The 19,343-nt window shown below is 57.4% G+C and overlaps 1 protein-coding gene across 3 annotated transcripts in view; it reads left to right on the forward strand.

The window, feature by feature from the left end:
• Positions 1-18,964, forward strand: part of RAB11FIP5 (RAB11 family interacting protein 5) — a 36,730-nt gene extending 17,766 nt beyond the window's left edge. The window contains exons 4-7 of one of the 3 annotated variants that reach the window (XM_086747887.1): positions 6,293-8,113; positions 8,717-8,863; positions 14,122-14,311; positions 14,902-18,964. In XM_086747887.1, coding sequence (XP_086604013.1) covers positions 6,293-8,113; positions 8,717-8,863; positions 14,122-14,311; positions 14,902-15,111 — 2,368 coding nt within the window. In that variant the 3' untranslated portion in view covers positions 15,112-18,964. Of the gene's footprint in view, positions 1-6,292; positions 8,864-14,121; positions 14,312-14,901 lie in introns of all 3 variants that reach the window. The other 2 variants (XM_086747886.1, XM_086747888.1) reach the window with 2 other exon arrangements.
• Positions 18,965-19,343: the final 379 nt, after the last annotated feature.

Here is a 19,343-nt window from a genome sequence, read left to right on the forward strand (position 1 = left end):
AGCTGTTCGGTTATCTGTAACTTCTGGAGCTGAAGACACCTTAACCTTTGCTTTGTAGAGAGAACCAGCCTCTGAATCGAGCAGGTTGAAGTCTTTCACTTCCCTGCAGACAGGGCTTCTTCCGTCCCGCTCTCCTGATTCCGGACGCTTCAGCTTTGCGGCTCCTGTCAGCTGAACAAGCGGCATCTCCTCACCTTTTCGCCCGCCGTGGATGGGTCAAGTTTCACCCGGAGCTGAACGTGGGGAGAGAGCACCAAAACCTTTGCAAGACCAAAAAAAACTCGAGCTGTGATTAGTTAAAAGGTTTAAGGTTTAAATTAGCCTGCAGCTAGGACAAGTTCGGCACAGCTTGTCTTTAACCACTTGCTCTCGCAAAACCACACCCTTGCTGAAAGAAGGAAGCCGCTGGCTTTCGGCTGGTTTTAACTTTTATAAAAAGCTTTGCAGCTTGGTTACGGGCGGTTTTTGCCTTCAGCCTTTATTTACAGGTTTATTTGCTGACTCTTGACGGGGAAGCAGGTCCCAAAGGCTGGGCTTTTCCCGGCTTTGCTGATCCCTGGTGCCTACTGGCTTGAATGGAAGCTGTAGGACGACAGTGTTTGCTCTGAATAAAAGACTGTTTGGGATTTGTTGTTACTAAGGTTGTGTGGTCAAGGGTTGTATGTAAGGAAGAAGCTCAGCGGGTTTATTTGAGGCAAGGCCTGGGGCTAAAACAATTGGTTTAACTGTTTTCAGGGTTTCCCACAATGTTATCAGAGCTCCACAGGTCCCGCTTCCTGCAGCGTGAATCGGGATGATAAAATGAGGCTGCATCTCACGCTTGGCGGTAGGAAAAAAAGAGAAATTGCGCTCCCCCTTGTAAAAATAATTGCGTTAGTGCCATTGGGGGTTAAAGTCACTCCTCTCTCCGTAGCTCATACCCTTATGTCCAGCAGTGAGGCCAAATATTGACAGGAATTCCTTCTTCTTCATCCCGTACTCCTAAAAAGTCCATTTCCTGAATGCTGGAAACGGGAAGAAGGTTCTGAACGACTGGAGCACGGACCTCGGACGGGCTGGCAGTGGGGAGCGGTGCAGGTGGACCGGGTGAGCTTGTCCATGGGACTGACCACCGATGTGTGCGACAGCCCCCTCCAAAGCGCCGTTGATGGGGACTTTCAGAGCAGAATGTGACGAAGAGGAGCACCGTGTCGTGAGAACCAGGCCGTCATGGATAACGGTGATGCCACGGATGAGTCCGTCGCGGGAGCTGTCAGGGTCGCAGCTCTGGCGCGGGTCTCGTAGCCACGCGAGCTGCAAAGCTGCACGTTGGGATTGCATCAGCCACGGGGTAAAAATGATCCCTGGCACAAGGGGCACAGGGAGCCTGCGAGGGGGAAAAATGGCTCTTCAGATCTCTCTGCCTTCCTTTTGCCTGCTGAGCCCGCGTCTCCCAGGGACGGACGTGAAGCGGGAGGGTGAATCGCATCCTAAGCTGGCACCAGCTTGGCCCTGTTTGCTGTCCCAGTAAAGCACCACTCCGCTGTCACCCCTAAAAGCGGGTACTGGGGTTAGGAGTTTGCTCCTACTGCCCAGATCCTATTTCTTGCTCTTGGTTTTTATTATTATTATTATTCCTTTGGTTTTGGTGGCGAGTCTCCGTAAAGCAGGACTTGTCTGTTTTAATCAGGATGATGGGCAGGTGAGGAGCAAGGGGAAGCAAAGCAGTTACTGCACAGCCAGCTAAACCCGCTGCTCCCACCTCCAAAATTCCTATTTAAAAGCAGTGTTTGCATATATTCTCCAATTCCTTCCCACTTGGCTTCCCACCCTGTAAAAAAACATCCCGGGCTGCCGTACCCATCTCTTCCCAAGCCCCTTTCTGCACGAATCCTGCCGTGCCAGCCTTCCTTGCGCTGGTGGGAGGAAATTCCTTATCCCTGCCAGGCTTTGAAGCTGCTGCCGGGGCCTCCGGCGCACCGGTCCTGCTGGTTTTCCACCCTCGTCGGCTTGCTCGCAGCGAAGCCCGGCTGCGTGCTTGTCTACGGGGGAAATGCAAAAAGCAGCTTGTGAGTGGTAGGGTCGGGGCACTCCCCTGGATCCAGGGGGATTTTCCACTTGGGCTTCAGCGCAGCTCTGCACCTTGGCACGTTCTGGCTGGATTCGAGCCCTGCCCTCCCCAAACCCCTACTTTTTCAGCCCCTGTGCCGTTTTCTTTATCTTCACGGTGCAGAGTCACCCACCCTCTTGCAGATGGGCTGCGGTGGCTGGGGGCCGGTGCGCTGCGACTGCGGAGCTGGGGCAGCTGCCTTCAGCCTGAAATTCAAGCTGTGATCTGTAGGGAGGAAAAAAAAAAAAAAATCTCCCTGCATTGAACAAGCTGTTTCAAATAGACTTTCCGTCAGGGGGTTGCTCAGCAATATTTTATTTTATTTTATTTTATTTTCTGCTGAGAGGCTAAAACGCATCTGTGAAGCGCTGCCAAGCAAATAAACGAGGGCAGAAAGGTACCCGCTATTTATTTTGGCTGGCGGAGTTGTGTGCTGGGGTATGGGAGGAGGAGGAGGAGGAGGAGGAGGGTGAGTCAGCATTTCGATGCAGCAAAGATCTTCCACCAGGCTGCCGCAAGCGGAGGTTTCCCTCTAGAGGAACACGCCGTCCTCGGCTCCTTGTTGCGCTGAGCGCTTCCAGCATCCTTCGTCAGAGAGGGGAAAGGGAGCTTTTTGTGGGGAGAGCGGGTCTGCTGCCAGCGCCGGGCTGCGAACCAAACCAGGGGACGCTTATCCTGAGGAGAAGGGTTGAACGATGACGGTGCAGTTGGTGCTTTCAGAACCCGGGGGAAAGACGCCAGGAGTCTGCGGCTGAGAGCGGTCTGTGCAGCCCCGGAGCGAGCCCCAGTGCGTCCCAGCAGGGATGGGGATGGGGAGTGGAAAGGAGACTTCAGTAGAGGGTTTTGGAGGAAGAAAACCGGAATCTGGCAAAAAAAAAAAAGATGGATTTAAATTCTGGTTTTATGCCTTCAGCTTGGCTTGGGCTGCACATGTTGGGAGAGGTGGATACGTGAGTGCTGCCTGGCAGGGAAGAGGTTTGGGTCCTCCTGTGCCAGAGCCAGAAGCTGCATTGCTTCTGGTTTCCTTCCCTCCAAGAAAATATTTGTTTTCGCACACTTTGTTTCCCAGGCAAAGTGCAACCTTCATTTTGCTGCGTCCTCACACCGATGCGTAGGTCACGACGGGCATGGGGCGATCAGGGGCTTGCTGAAGGCACCATCCCCATTCCTGGTGGCCCAGACCACGCGGGCAGCCGCTTGGGGCTGGGACCAGGTGGCTGGCGTCGCCGAGAGCCGATCTTTCTCAGCAAGGCCGCCACCCTGTGAGCCCCATCAGGACTTGGGGAAGGAAGACGGGGTCATCTCGGATGGGTTTGAAGACCTTGAAGCTGTTCCTCCTCCTGCGCTGGTGGTGATGGGTGCAATTTGGGGCATTGCCCGTCATGAGCCCCCTGAGCGAGGAGGAGGAGGAAGGAACTTCAGCCACTCAGCCTTCTTGCAGCTGTGAAGGTCGTTAGCAGCGAGCACTCATTAGGAGCCTGAAGCTGATGAATGCTCTGTAGCTATTTAGTGCTGGAGCCCAGCAGAGCTGGAGGATCAGGCCTGGGTTGCTCTTACTCAACACCAAACGCCGGCGAGAAGGAGCAACCGCAGGAGCGAGCAGAGGTTGGGCAGCGGCGTGTGCTGTCTGCAGCCACCCTGAGATCGTGGTGTTTCGGGTTGCACCTCGCCACCAGCCCTCTCCAGCTGGAAAGGAAAATTTGCCGTGTTTTGCCCCATTTGTGGATCTTGTGAAGTCACTCAACCGGACCTTGGATCGTGGGCAGCTGTGCTGCTCTTCTGGAGAGTTTAAATTGGAGGATGATTAGGGAGAAAAGGTCAATTTGCAGCAAGTGGCAGCAAACGGGAGCATTTGTCTGCACCTTCTGCATTCGGAAAACCAGAAGAATTGAGGGACTCCGTCAATACGAGCCGTAGCCCTGAGACCTTCGGGGTGGCGAGCACCAAACAGCGGTGACAACGTTCCTGAAGAGACTGGCTCCCAAGCGGAGAGAGGCTGCTGGTCTCTGGGGTGGCTTGTGCCTAAAGGTCCATCACCTTCTCCATCAGCTTCTCCCATCGCTTCTCCTGGAGGTTTTCTGTGCTCGCACCCAGGAAGAGCTGGGCTGCTCGGTTATCTTCTCTGGAGGTGCGTGCCCGGCTGCCCGCAGTGAGTTTTCCACCCTGCCACGCGCCGGTGGTCCCAGCGGAGCTCCACAGAGGAGCACGGCCGGGCGGCGCGGGGACAAGGATGGGCACCTGCGCCACGGCCACCACTGCTGCTCAGTGACAGCAGGAGAGGGCACCCACGAGCTGTCTCTGCCTGCTGCACCAACTGAGCTGCAGGTTTGAGTGGAAATGAAGGTTTTGGAGCTTTTTTTGTGCCTGAATTATTAATTTTGCTAAGTAGTATCTGGCGTAGTGTCTGATGGGTGCTGGGCGCTTGCTGTGTGTGTTACCTACCAAAAAACCAGGACAGGTGGACTTTGGTGGCACTTTCCAAGGTAGCTGCTCAGAAGATGACGTGTGAGGAGGGCTTTGAAGCTGCCAGGAGTGGGGAGAAGTGGGTGCTGCCCCGCTGCTGCAGTGTGCACGGGCTCCAGCCTGTCCGTGCATCGCTTGTGGTCCAAGGCCGTAACCCCGCCGGTTTTGAAAGCAACCGACGCTGGCTGCATCTTCACACGTCGCTAACTCTTGCCTCAAGATGGCATTTTTGCACTTTGAGATGTGTCTGAGGCGTTTTGTGCTTCCGTAACAACGGATGAAAATAGTTGTTCGAGCAACTTGGCCGTTTTGACAGCGCGTTGGCCGAGATCTTCCAGTGCCGTCCGTGACCCCCACCAGCAGCTGTGTGAGGCGAGGAAATACCGCGGTGCAGCCCCAGGGCCGCACGTACCCCGTGCGTATTGGCCAAGCAATTCCTTTATTAATTCCTCGTTAAACTTTGACGTGCCTAGTGCTGGCTGATCGATGTCTGTATTTCTCCCAAACCAAGCCTCGGAAGCTTGGCTGTGGTGGCCAGCGCAGGAGGAGGTAATCCTGCCGGCTCCGCTACGGGGCAGTGCAGCCGCGCGTGCCGGTGCCGGGTGCTCCCATCCTGGGGACGGGGTTGCTCCTGGAAGGGTTGAGTCAAGGGGGTGGGGGCTCAGGAGGAGGGAGCGAGGCAGTCGGAGCACTGGGTGGGGCCCGAGGTGTCCACACCACACCCTTCGCGATGTGAAGACCTCCAAGACGGCCAGTCCTGGCCTGGCGAGGCTTTCTTGGGGGTGGTGACGCTCGTTCCTGGAGGAGTTCCCAAAGGAAGATCAATGAAATCCCAATGATAGGTCAGCGTAGCTCCTCAGCATAGTTCCTGCCTGATTCAGGGCGAGGAGGAGACAGACGGTCTTGAATTCGAGCTGTGCCGGATCCCGTCATCCTCGGGGTCCCCTGCGGGGGTTCGGGCATCTCGGGACCTCTGGCCAGCAGTGACGTGATGAAGGGCGTGCGGGGAGGCCGGGCAGAGCCAAGAGCGGAGTCAGGGCCACGTCCTGGTCACGTGCTCCCTCCTGCTCCGCTCTTGTTCCTTGGCCGCCCGCAGCCACGCAACGCTCCTGTGCGAGAGGGAGCGCCGCGCCCGCTGCCGTCCCGACGCGTTGCTAAACAAGGAACACGGCACCGGGGTAAACTGGGAAGGACTTGGGCTGCAGCAGGTGGGAAAAACCTGAGTGTCAGGGCTTGCTAAGGCAGAAAGGGGACATTTGGAGGGCTTGTAGAAGAAGGGCTGCCCTTTCCTTTTCGCCGTGCATGCCCTTTCCACGCCTTGACTCCATAATCATTGCTCTGCCTAACGAGAGAGACAAGGACGTGTTTGGTCGTTGCGTTGCTTTGAACCGAAGCGTTTGTGGTGTGTGTGGTGTATGCTTACAGCACTGTCACGGCATTAACCAGGAGGACTGTTTTGTCTTCCCTCCACAGCCTGGAAGTGTCTCCTCAGGTAGAAACCAGCTCAGATGCTCCTTCTCATTTTCCTCCCTGCTCCCCTGCCCCGTTTCCTGCTGCCGCTGTAGCCCATCTCGCTAGCATGCCAAGCGCTAACCTCTCTCCCGCTACTGGAGACAGTCAGTCCGGATGCTTGTCCCCTACCAACCCATTCCTCAACTCCCTGCAGAGCAATCCCTTCTTTGAGGACCTCCTCGCTGACCAGGTACTAAATTCTCCTTCACCTACTCACTTTTTCTCTAGTTTCCCGTCTGGGCCACATGCTTCAACAGAGGTCGCTGGGAGCTTTTATTCCTCTGAGGATTGCAGTCCCTCTGCCTCCCGTAGACATAAAGAACCGGAGAGGGAGTCTCCAGCCAAAAGCGTTTGTGTCCCCGTTCCAGAAACTACTCCCCCGTCACAAGGAGACCTTCCTCCTCCAGACGAGAAACCTGCCGTCCCTCCTCCCCTCTCAGAGTGGGACGATACCTTCGATGCCTTTGCGACCAGCAGGCTCAAACCAGAGCTGAAGGAGAACTTCTTTGCTTCAGTGGTGGCGGAGGGCGTGGCTTTCATCGACGATTCCGATGCAGCCAGCCCAACGGAGAGATCGGCCGAGCTGGCTCACGAGAAGGGGACGAAGGCGTTTGAAAAGGCCGATTCACAAATCAGCGGCGAAATGCCCGCAGCTCTGCGGTCTTGGACAAATTTCTCCAGTTTAGACGTGGGGGCAAACTTGGTGAGCACAACCCAGGAAGCGACCGTGATAGAAGATGTCCTGAGCCCTGTGTCTGCGGGGTCGATGGGGAGGAGGAGGAAAAGCAGCACGCCTACGGTTTGGACGGCTGCGTTTGCGTCAGGAAATCCAGGGGAAAAAGAGGCTTCAGCGTCACTAACGGCTGAAAACAGCGCCAGGGAGGAAGGGGACAGTAACGAGGAGGAACCCTCTGGTGCGCGGATAAACGGGTGGATGACCATAGCCACCGAAACTGCTCCCGACCTGGCAGAGAGCACCCAAAGTGCGGCTGAGCAGGAGCGCGTGGGTCAGGAGAGCGCCTTCGGCCCGCGGCCGGCCTTTCTCGGCGAAGGCGCCTTTGAGGCGAAAAGCGGATCTCGTGCTGCCGCTTGCGTGTTGCCCAGGAGCGCCTTCGCCCCCGAGCTCGCCTCCGAAACCCCGCCAGGCAGCAACGTGGCGGCCGTGCCCCCGCGGGTGCTCGCCGACGTGGCAGCGCGCCGGTTCCCCGTGGCCCCCGAGCCAGGGACGGACCCCCAGGGCGCTGGTAGCGAGGAGGAAGCGTTTGACATCCGGACTTCAGTCTACCGGCTCCAGGCTAGCATGCGGCTGGAGGCCAGCGAAAGCCGCGTAAAACTCAGCTCCGACGTTTGCGAGAAGCACGTCGTCCTCTCTCCGTGGACGGCCGCGCGAGAGAGCGCCGAGACGGCAGCCAGCTCGGCCGCTCCACCCCCCAAACCTCCGAGGCGGTTTGCGGCCGCGGGCAGCGGAGGGGGCGGTGAGGAGGAGGAGGATGCTTGTGACCCGCAGCCGGGGCGGCGAGGCGGCGAGGAGCGAGGGGAAGACGCGGAGGGCTCGAAGGCAGACACGGAGCTGCCGAGGAGCCATCTGAGCGGCGAGCCCTCTGTCCCGGCGTCTCCCAGCCCGCCCGCAGCGAGAGCAGACGTAGCTGAGCCCGGAAATGAGTTCCCAGTCTCCGAGGATGCCGAGTTTGCCGCTGCGGACTTGGCGGCTAATTTGGAGGCGAGAGGTAGCGAGCTGGCAAAAGGAGACACCTCTCTGGGGGAAGACCGGTCAGAGATGAATGAGGCGGATGCGGCTGAGCGGTTTGAGACTTGCTCATCGAAGTTCTCTCCAGACGGGTTAGGCCGGTCGGGTGCTAAGGAGAGCTGGAGCCAGGCAGGTTTATCCTCTCTGACGGGGGCTGCAGAGTGGGAGATGGCCTCCAAACAGGAGCTGTTCTCTGAGGAGCTCGGTGTGTCAGGACTAAACCAATCTTCCAAGCTAGACCCGGGCCAGTTGGAAATCTTCTGGACAGCTCTGGAAGAGCAGGAGGCAGCTCGACCCCAAAGGTTAGCGCGTGCGGAGAGTTCCTCCCAGCCAGAGCCGGCGTGGGGTGGCAGCGAAGGGCGTCACGGGCCGGTGGCCGGCCCCGCGGGGCGAGCGGGAGGCCAGCCTGAGCCTTGTATCCCCATGGCAGTGGCCGGCCCTCCCCGGGAGGCAGAGCAGGGCAGCCCCCCCGCCAGCGAGCCCGAGGGGCCGCGGTGCCGACGCTCGGCAGACAGCAGGATAGACTTCAAGAAGGCCGATTTCTGGAAGCCAGATAGGGCGGAGGAGAGGCACGAGCAGGACGCTTCGGCCCCGAGAAATCCCTTTGCTCCGGCGCTCAGCCCAAACGCCCCAAGCAATCCCTTTGTGGAGAAGCCACCAGACCCCCTCCCTGTTCAAGCTGTGCTGCCCGAACGGCTTGGGCAGGGGGGCTTCAGCTTCACCCACCTCCACCAGGAAGCCCTTGGGCAAGGCTTCGGGCCCACTAACCTCCCCGGAGACCCGCTAGGCAAGCCTCCTTTCCTGCATGACAGCCAGCCCTTGGCCTTCTCCACCCCTTTCCTTGTGGCTGCGACTAACCCTAAACAGTTTGATTTCCCTTCCCCCGTTGCGTGCCCCGCGAGCAGCAGCGGGGTCCCCGCCGCCACCAGCCGCTGCGCAGCCGCCCAGCCCTGCCCTTTGCCGCAGTCCGGTGACACGCAAGCTTCAGCGCTCGTGGTTTTGCCCAGGGAGACACAGCCAGCTGAGAAGCCCTTTTTCCAGCAGACGACCAGGTGAGCACTCCGGGGAAGGCCAAGGGTGTGTTATTCGGTAGAGGTGAACCCTGTCTCCCTTCTGCTCTTAGCGGGGGGCCGATAAGCGCACCCTGGCTCAGCGTCAGCAGCTCACAGCTGCGCTGACTCCAAGGAGGCCACTCCACGTGTTGCTGCGGGTCCTCTTCCTTCCCCTGGTCCCAGAGAGCCCGGCCTGAGCAGCTCGGAGCCTTGGCTCTCTCCGATCACGGTAACGAATGGCCACTGGTGTCCTGCGTTTGCCCTGAACTGGGACAAATGGCTTGATGCATCCAAGCCCTGCCATGGCTGAAAACTGAGCCGCAGCAGAACTGCATCCACGTTTCACTCTGCTAATTTTGGCTCCATCATCTTCCCTGTGCTTGCAAAACGGGTGTCTGCCAGGAGAGCTTCCAGCGTTAACGCTCTCTTGAGTTCCTCCATGGCATGTGCGCAGCTACTGCCCCTTCCCTTTTCATTAATTCAGCTTTGGTTTCTTTCCTTTTTAAACAACCATCAGGTACTAAACACCTTCTTCTCTCCATAGCCAGAAAAAAAAAAAAAAAAGTCCTTTCACCAGGGCGGTGGCAAAATGCCGTTCTCCCCTCCTTCCCGCTGAAAGGCCCTTTGGTTTTGAAGCGAGTGGGAATGAGCCTTATGGATAAATCGGAGCGGGAAGGGGGGACTGTGGTGGTGCATCAGAGGAAAGATGGGGCTGTTCCTCCGCCCGGGTCAGTCTTGGGCTTGGAGAAATGCCACGAAGCAGAGATAGATGCTGAGTTTAGGGCATGGAGTCTTGCTCTGTGTCCTTCAGTTCCTCTGGTTTTCCTGGTCCGCCTTCCCCTGGTCCGCTTGGGCAGGAGAAGATTGTCATGGGCTCTGTCTTCCCAGAGGATCAGGAATCAAGCTCTTAGGGTTTACCTGGGGACCTAGGTCTTCTAGCAGTGATTTGTTTGATCAGCCTCACTTCTGCGACAGAAGGAGCTTCATGGGGGCACTGAAATGATCAAATCCTGTCTGGCTTGAGAATTATGTTGGTCCCGGCCCTGGGGGGAGAGCGGGCAGGAGGATGAGGACAGCAGAACTTCTGCATGCGGATCCCTCCTTGGCTTGAGCCTGGGCTTGACGTGCAGAATGACCTGGGGAGCAAAGAGATGGGTCTGGTAGCTGGTTTGGTGGGGTTTTTATCCCTTTATTGAGGCCAGATCCTCAAATCGTTCTTAACTGAATTGTTCATTCTCCAGCAGATAACCGTGTTCAAAATTTGCAGATAGAGGGTATACATAAACCTCCTGAATTTTGTTGATGTTTGTTACGGTTCATGGAAAGAGAAGTGTCCTGCAATCCCAAAGGGTAAAATTAGGTCCCAGGCCCCTTGGTGTCGATAGTTCACGCTCGCAGTCATCTTCGGGCTTGGCTGTGCGTCCATCCAAGGGCTGACTGGCTCGTGGGAGGAAAGCAGGCTTGGACCTAAGAGCCGGTCATCACGTCAGTGCTGGCTGCTGTCAAGATACGCTCCTGAGAAGTCCTTGCCCATCTCTGCTCTGCTTTCTCTACCTGTAAAACGCGGACGTTTCGGATACTCGCTGCTGCGATTGAAGAAGTTTTGAAGAGTTACTGAGGCCTTGGTGGAAGGCTCTGAGGTTCTGCGCTGCTTTCTATGACTGGGGAGAGGTGACCGATTGTCACGGGGGGAGAGAGGTGAGGTGTAAAGGGCCAAGATGGAAGGAAAAAGGAAAGACTTCAAACTTACAACAGGCGTTGAGGCTTAGCTGGGACAAAAGTGTCTTCCTCTTCCTTTAGATGAAGCAGGAGCTGGTACCTGGTGTGGATTATTGAGAATCTGGGGGTTATGGGGGTTGTGTGCCCTCCTCGGGAGGGATAAAAACTGGGTGTGGGGTCCCATGTCCTCTTCGCAGGTGGCCAGAGGGCTCTCTGCTGGCCGTCTTGTTCAAGGTGGCAAGTCAAGTGGTAGCCCTGTGTGACACCAGCACCTCCCGCCTGGTCTGGCTGGGCCACCGCCTGCTCACGGTCAGCCGGGAGGTTGTCCCCTCCTGGAACAGCTTCTTGAAGATGCAGCCAGGGGATTCAGAATCCAGAAGAGCACGTGTTGGGATTGCGTTTGCCTATCGTTCCCCACTCTCCTGCAGCGAGGGAGGGCTCTTGCCACCAAACCGTTGTCGCTGGGGTAAGGTGGGTGCTTGGAGTGTGTGGATGCTCCCGCTTCTGCTCTTTGGGGATGAGCAGGACGGTGCCTTCACTGCTGGGAAGGGTCTCTGGTCACATCTCCTGAAGGACAGCCCCTGACAGCGCGCTGGGGGCTCCGCTGCCTCGGAGGAGCCCAGTTGTGCAGCTCCCTACCCATCGATCTGGAGCTCGGATGCGCGACTGTTGCAGCACGTCGTGGCGCTCGTAGGTGACGGGGTGAGGACGTCACAGGTGCCGAGGTGGTGTTGGCTCACGCTGCTCTGTGCGTCCTGATGTCAGGGGTGCAGCAGAATCATCCTCTTCCGAAAACGAGGTTTTGGGTTAAATCCCGTGCCGGATTTAATCCGCGTGGAGCTCTTGGCGCTTGGGAAGTGGCCAGGAGAAGAGCTGCTGATCCTGAGTTCAGTTGTTCCCTTTCCTTCTGGAGACCCTTTCTCCAGGAGGTCTGGCCCCCGGGTGCTGGTGCGGGCACAGCGGCTCACCCACGAGAGACCGCTTTCCTTGGCTTTTGTCCTTTGTTGTCTGCGAGAAGCATTTTAATGGGATGGTAAAAGCTTAATTCCCGAGTTTGCGCAGGGAAATGCCCCCGGTTTTTCGCTGTGCTCAGCAGCGACCTCGGGAGTGTCGGCGGAAGCGGTGCTGTGGCGCAGCAAGGCTCGCTCGGAGAGAGGGGCCAGGGCCGTGCCGCTCGTCACTCAGAGACGTTCCATCTCGAAGGCGTTCGGCTCCATCGCAGACATGTGTCCGCTCGGAGACGCAGTGGTGGACTGGGCAGGCTGTCGTTATCGGCATCGAATTCCTGCTCTCGAGTTCACGTCCATCAACCGGAGGATGGGGACAGGTCCAGCTTCTCGGCAGATCCGTCAGGACTTCAGATGCGGCGGTGAGGCGTGAAGCACCCTCTGCTCCCCTGGAAGTACCCACTGCCGACCGTCCCGGGGCGGGACGCAGGTGGAGCGTCTCAGAAGGAGAGGCCGAAGGGGAGAGCCCCCGCTTTCCTCAGCGGGAGCCCTGCACACGCTGCCCTCTCAGTGGGAAGGAATGGGATAACGATTTATTATTATTTTTTTTTCTTTAAATATCTTTTCCGGCTCTGTGGAAATGAATCCGTTCCCATTGGCAGCGGGGCTGAACGCTGCCTGACACCAGACCTGCACTGGGAAATGTCCCCCTGCTTTCAAAATGCATCCAAGCTTTCCCACTGGTGTCCCAAGGCTGGTGCTAGTTTCCATTCTGTAAGTTGGGTCCAAAAGAGGTCCCCTTCAGAGGGTTTAATTGGTCTGAGGGTTTGTGACGGCCAGCCGGCGCCCTGCACACCTTGCTTCGGGGTGTCAGCGTCCTGCTTCCGCAGCTGAACTCCGGGCTTCGTCTCTGCGCTGGCTGTGGGGATGCTGTGGGGAAGCACGAGGCGAGGGTGGCGTTTGGGGCGGCTTGTCTCCAGATCTGGCTGTGGTGAGTGGCTCCCCTGCCGTCCTCCTTCCCAGACGCTGTGTTTTGAGGAACGGTGGAAGTCCTGCTGCCCGTTGGCAGCTCTGCTGGTAAAGGGTTTACTCCAGGCTGGGGAGTGCTGGAGGCTGACGTGCAGAACAGCGACTTCTCCAACCCATTATGCTGTGGTGGACTCGGATTCGTGGGATCCCTCTCCATCCTTTCAAGGTGTCCAGGAACCCTGGGGAACGTCCACGTGCCTGGACAGCTCTGACAAGGGGCGTTGATCCTTTGGCTTGTTGGAGCTGGTCGGTGGCTACCGTTGCTGTCCTCTCCTAGCAAAGGGTTGACAGGAGGCATCCTCGTGGGTGAAGAGGACTTCTAGACTGCTCGGTACGTCCTGATCCCATCACCATTGACAAGGCACGAGGACACCAGCCTTGAGGACTTGGCCATCAACCTTACGTGACGCTACGGTTGTTTCTGTCGCGGAGCAGGGTTGAAAGCCGCCTGCTCTGCCTTCAGAATGGAAATAACGCACGGTCGAGCGGTTACAGCACAAGCTGGACTGGAGAGGCGTCTGCCGCAGCCCAGCGCAGTGACTGTGGGTGTTGTTCCTCCCACCACAACCCGTCCTACTACCGCCCTGAGGTCCCCGTGTGTAAAGAGAGACCATGCTCAGCAGTCTCGCTTGAGAGCTCCTGCGAGCCCGGTGTCCCCGTTCCCCCGCGGTGTTCGGACTCAGAGCGGTTGGGATGATCACCCTTGGCGGGGCGGCTGCTGCCTCTGATGAGTGCAAAGGCTTCGCAGCGCTCCTGGCTGCGTTTTGGGATCTTTTCATCCCGAATACGGCGCACGGGGCTGCCCGTTCCTCGCAGGAAGGTAGCATCAGGTCACTTCTCTTTCCATCAACGTACTGTCTTTAAGCCCAGAAACAATATTTTGGGTGAAGAGTGAGGCAAAAATACATGAAAAATGTAATTTCTCCAGAACTGACAAAGAAGGGGCGTTCAGACACCATCTCCTCAGCCCTCCCTTCTGCATAGTGGAGGGGTGGGGGGAAATTTTGTGGTGTCTTCCAGGCAGGTGGAGTCCAGCTCTGGGGCTGAGGCAGCGCAGGAACTGATGGGGTGCAGGAGCATCCCCAAACCGTCAGTAGTGATCCCAGACACAGACCTGGGGGCTCCTGGGCAGCAAAATGCCCCTCTGGGCAGTGGATGGAGCAGCCCCCAGTTACACCAGACCCGGGTTAAATTTCCCCGAGCTGTGCCGACGCCTGGCAGCCGGGAGTTTCAACCCACAGCACTCATTGTAGACCGAGCAGCACAGGTGTAGGCACGGGGACCTGCTCTGTATCTCGGCCGAACACGTGTCCTGGGCCTCCTTGTCTCCGGGTGGAAGCAGTGCTGGAGAGTGCTGTGGGCTGTCCGCTCTGCGGGACGCTGGCTCTCCTCTCGTTCCTGGCAGCAGATGAGCTTTGAGCAACGCAGGCACGGGATTTAGCTGTGTGGAGCTGACTAGATTGGTTAAGTGGGTCCCATCCCGTCAAACCCACGGGGAGAGCCAGCAGCGTTGCTCTCCAGCTCGGCAGGGTGTTAACTGTCCATCCCCCCTGTTCTCCTTAGTCCCCACCCAGTGAAACCCATCAGCGCCGTGGTGCAAGAGGTCTCCAGCGAGAAGAAGCAGCAGCATAGGTCCAGCCTGACCACCGCTCTCAGCAACGGCCTGGAGAAGCTGAAGACGGTCACCACGAGCAGCGTCCAGCCCGTGGCCCCGTCCTCTCACCCAGAGAAAACAGACTCGAAGAAGTTAAAGGTAGGAACCCACTGCTGAGGTGAGAGCTGCGTTCCCACCTGCGTGGGATGGTCTCTAGTCGGTGACAGGGGTGCAGAAAACTCGTGTTGGAGGAGGTGGAACGGGTTTCCTGCTACAGTGGGAGCAGAACCACGTATATTAACCCCGACATCCTTGATCTGGTTGCCGAGCCTCCCGCTGGCCACCCCTCCTCCATGACCTGGCCTCTGGACCTTCTCACCCCTTTGTTCTTCTCCCATTGCTTGCTTTGTTTTGGGGTTTTTATTGCACGGTGTGTGAGCGAATGCCTGGTTATCCGCAAGACGTCCAGGGTGGAGGATGTGATAGCTGCCTGACTGAAGGCCTGGAGGGTTTTTTTCTCCTGGAAGGGGGCAGAGGGAAGGTGCTTCCTGGAGCCTTGCTCAAGCACCGCTTGCCTGGCTGTATTTTAAACGCTGGCATGCTGAGGCAAGCAAAATCCCCGTGTGATATGGAAAGAGGACAGACATAGAAAATACCGATTGCTTTGGGTCTTACTGCACCTCGCAAACGCCAAAGGGAGCAGCGATTTTCATTCGACTCACTTATGTTCCTCTTGGTTTCTACCACAGGATCCCACCGTACTGGACCAGTCAGCCAAGTATTATCACTTGACCCACGACGAACTCATCCAGCTCCTGCTGCAGAGAGAGAAGGAGCTGAGCAAGAAGGAGGAGCACATCCAGGAACTGGAGAACTACATTGACCAGCTGCTGGTGCGCATCATGGAACAGTCTCCCACGCTCCTCCAGATCCCTCTGGGGGAAAGCAAGACCAAGTAACCTCTCCCCAGAGACCAGCGTCACTTGCCTAGAGCACATCTCCAATAAACACGCTGCAAACACCCCTGCACTCCCCCCTCCTCTTGCAAGAGGGCTCCAGTGGCTTCTGCTCGCAGAGTTTAGCAGGAAGGGTTATCTGCTCCTTCCCAGCCCACGCTTATCCCAGCTCCAGGGAACTATAGGGTGGTGGGCTGTCACCCACCCTGTGGGGAGGAGCAGAGCCCTCCCAACGTGAGGCAGATGCCTCCTTAGGTTCCTGTTGTGACCAAGCGGCCTCTTCTCAGGCACTCATCCTGCCAGTGCTTCCAGTGGTCCCTGGACACTCGAGAGCTGGAAACCAACCACCTCCTCCATGCCTTCGTCCTGCTGCTGCTGCTCTTCCACATCTCTCTCCTCTGAGGTGGTGTACCCTAGCTGATGGATGGTGTTGAACTGGTTGATGACATCAAGGATGCTTAAACTCAGCAAGCGTCTGCCCGCATGTTATGGTCCGCTGAGCCGACGTCACTGCCTGACCGCGAGCGGCGTCGATCCCCTCGCTGCGTGCGTGCAGAGTGGCGATGCTGCCTCGGTTACCCAGCTCAAAGCTGATCTTGTGTTATGGGAAAAGGGCCAGGGATGGTTTGTGTACCACCAGTACTGCGGGAGGTCTTCTCAAACATCACCCAACCGTCCTGAATGTACAAACCACAGCTGAATTTTCTACTCAGTATTACACTCCCCCGTTCCTGCGCCCACAGGAATCGCTTTCCACTGGCAGTCCCTCGCCACTGACTTTGTGTCGCCTTTCTCAGTACAACAGGAAAACGCCACGGGCACCGAAGCTCGCGTGCGGAGAAGGGTGTCTGACCGCCCGGCCACCTCTATGCATGACATCCTGCTGGGTCAGGCACCCGCCGGACGCTCGCCGTCAAAGCTAGCAATTCAGTAATCCTCGTAGACCCCGCTAAGCCACTATTAGTACCAACCGCCGCTCAAATTGTATCGCGTCCGCGCGCCAGCGTCGGGTCTGTGGCGGCGTGGGCCCACCCGTAGGTGTTGTAGGCCGGCTCTCTCGGGAGCTGAAAGCTTCTTGCTGCTGAGTCACCGTCTAAAGGCCTCTGATGTACCCAGCTGAACGAGCGGAGGCCATGTCAGCCTGAGGCTGGCGAGCGATGCTCCTGGCCGCGCCGGCGTAGGGCGCAGCTTTTGATTTGGAGGTGCTGTGGAAGGATGTAGAAAGGATGCCGCTCCCTCTCTCATTCCGCTAGGATTTTGGGTAGAGACGGCGCCCACGCGGCGGAGGGTCGGTTGGCGTGGGGCTTGAGCTGTCCTGACATGTAAGGCATCTTCTCTCTCCTGTAAATCTGAAGTTACTGGATTCTTTTAAAACTCTCCTATTCTTTCCTCCTCACTCGCTTCAATGTATGCCATGACTTTGAGAAATCGTGCCTTTTGCAACAGAACAATAGCAGTTTCCTACCCAAAAAGGCTCTGAAACCCAGCGCCCAGCTCAGCGCAAGCCATCCTGGGCAACCTGCTCGTCTGTTTGCCTCAGCTGAGCGAGGCGAGTTTATTTTTAAACGCGGACAGCAGAGCCTTCCCACCCCTGCACGCAGGTCGCTTTTGGTCTTCGGCGGGAGGGCTGCACAGGCAGCTTGTGGGAGGCAGAGAGTGCGAGATGATACCGGGGGAAGAGCAGCCAGATGTTCCAAGACAAAACACAGCTGGATGAAGCCCGTGTTGAGTCAGGCGCGGAGTCTGAGGTTGGAGAATCTGTCGGAGGAGGAGCTGAAAAGGAGATTTGGTGTTGCTGTCATTGACGTTTGGCCATCGTTAGCCTGCAGACCGGCGCAGGAGAAGGAGGATTTGTTACCTGGGAAGATACTGGCCGCGAGCCTTCAGTTCCTTTGCCCCTGGTAGGAAGTCATCTGGGGTTTCGCACTTCTCTGCCTGCGTCTTCATGTTCCTCCTCCCTCTGTGTCTCAGGTGTGGGGACTTTCTGGTGTAGGCTCTAAGGGAGCCTACACCAGAAACCTCTCTCTCCCAATTTAGAAAGCACCAGAAACCTCTCTCTGCCTAGAAAATCAAAAGATCCTCTGGCCTGAGGACTGGATTCTCTTCCTGGGTGGACATCTCTTGCGTAGAAGCTCTCCCTTTGACCCCAGGCGGGCAGGGAGGAGTTGCGGACAGTCGGAAAGCAGTCCGGTGTCAGAAGAGCAGCGTGGCGCGGGCAGGAGGGCCGGGAGAAGGGGCAGCCCCGCCGACGGGCAGGCGAAGGCTTTACCTCGGGCGGGTGTTGTAAGAGGGAGGCGCAGAGCCGAAATCTCACGCCGGCTCTCCGCTCCCTGGGACTTCTCCCCCGGCAGCGATCGGCCTCGTAGGTGCTCCCAACGCGCAAGTGCCAGTGTTGACGAGGATCTTGCTGCAGCTCCTCCCTGCCTTCCCCCGTTCCTCTTCCATCACGTTTCACCGCCTCCCTCATCCCCCTTCTGCCTTAGTCAGCTCTGCCTTTTTCTTTTCTCTCCAAAACCTGAATGTTTTGCACTTGAATATATAATCTCAGAGCTTACAGCAGGCCCATCGGGTGTACGGCCTTTTCAGCAATACGTGCTTCCTCCCTCCGCTGCGGCGGAGTCCCCAGACCGCCTTCCGCCGCCGGAGCCCGCGCCATCCCGGAGGAGGCCGGAGCAAAAACGTTCTCGCCGTGGCTTTGCCGTAGCAGAGCGTCGCCAAAGGCCGAGGCGGGGGTGCGGCACCGGTACCTCGGCGTCGCACACGAGACGGGGCGCTACGGGAAAAACCAAGCGGTGACAGCGATCCTCACGTTTCGTGTCTGTTCTCGAGTGTTTTGAAGTCCAGAGGTATCCAAAAATGATGACGTATGTTTAGGAAAAGGCAGCTTAAAGATGTTTCCGTCTTCGTTCTCCGTTTCCCCGCCCCGCTGTCCCGCGAACGTGGGGTTTTTTCCCCGCCACACAGGTTGTATTCTCTCACAAGAGCGAGCGAGCTTGGCTACGCCACCCAGCAGCGCTGGGGTCCGTGTAATTTTTGCGTTAAAACCTCGAAGTTACCAGAGGGAAATGGCTTTGAGGACCGAGATGTTGTCTCCTCTGGGGGTGGGGGGGGGGGAGAGAAAAAGAAGCGGGGGAAATGCTCTCAAGTTGCTCATGTCCCAGATCTCCATATTTAGCTATTTTTTTTTTGCAAAAACAGGCGAGCAGCGCTTCTGGTCGGTGCGGGGTAACGCCCTGAGGTCTGTCGCTCCTTGCTGAACCGAGCAGACAGCCGAGCTCTAACGGGCCAGCAGCAGCTTCTCACTGGTTCCGTTTAAACCCAGCCCTGACAGCTGCTCTGTATTTCTCCGCCTGCCCTCTTTCCACGCTGAAGCTGTTTCGCAAGGTCTTCCACAGGGTGCTGTTGCTCCCGGCTGTGCTCTGCTTTTCTTCTCAGCCCACGACTGGGCTTCTTGCTTCTAAAGAACTCTGGCCAAGTGATTGATTTTTCGCCTCGACTGGCCCTTCCAGCTCAAGAGTCGCGGGCCGGAAGAACCGCCAAGGCGTGTCCTTCAACTGGAACGAACCTGAAGGGACGGGGATACCGAAGCGTCACGTAGACTCAGCCTTACGATTTGTCTGTGAAGAAACGGCCGCGTGGTCTGTGGGGTAAAGGTGGGGTGGAAAACCATCCCAAAACGGGAGAGAGACGTGTCGGGGTTTCCGGAGTTGTCGATTTCCCTGCACTTCGTGTTGCAGGAGGTGGGTTCTGTGTGTTTCGTGTTTTAATAGTTGCAACTAATGTTTATAAAGAGCTTGTTATTTACGTTTTAAGCACTTTAAAAAAAAAAATAAAAGTTGTTCAAGCTGTTCCTAGATACTTCTGAGTTATTGACAACAGCGTCTGTGCTGATAGCGCTTGGACAGTGAGTGACATTTATCTGTTTATTTTCCGAAGCGGGATGACGGTGTCCAACTCCGGCATCTTTTCCAGCGTCGTTAACGGTCCCCGAGCCACGCGGTGGCTGCAGGGCGTGGTGGTGCTGCAGGGTTACCTTGAGTTCCTCTCCAAATATTGCCCCTGCCTCAGTTGCTTGGTGCGCCCGAGGGGGCGTAAGCTCCTCTGGGCTTCCTTGCGCATCCGTCCCAGCCGTGTGGCGCGCAGGAGCTCGGCTCCGGCGGCCGCGCTGCCCTGCGGGATCGGATCTGCCTGCAGCTCCCTCACCGCTCCCCGTTGACTTTGCCCCTGCGTAGCGG

This window comes from Chlamydotis macqueenii, chromosome 4 (genome assembly GCF_036417535.1).
Source record: "Chlamydotis macqueenii isolate bChlMac1 chromosome 4, bChlMac1.mat, whole genome shotgun sequence".
In the NCBI taxonomy this organism is placed as follows: domain Eukaryota; kingdom Metazoa; phylum Chordata; class Aves; order Otidiformes; family Otididae; genus Chlamydotis; species Chlamydotis macqueenii.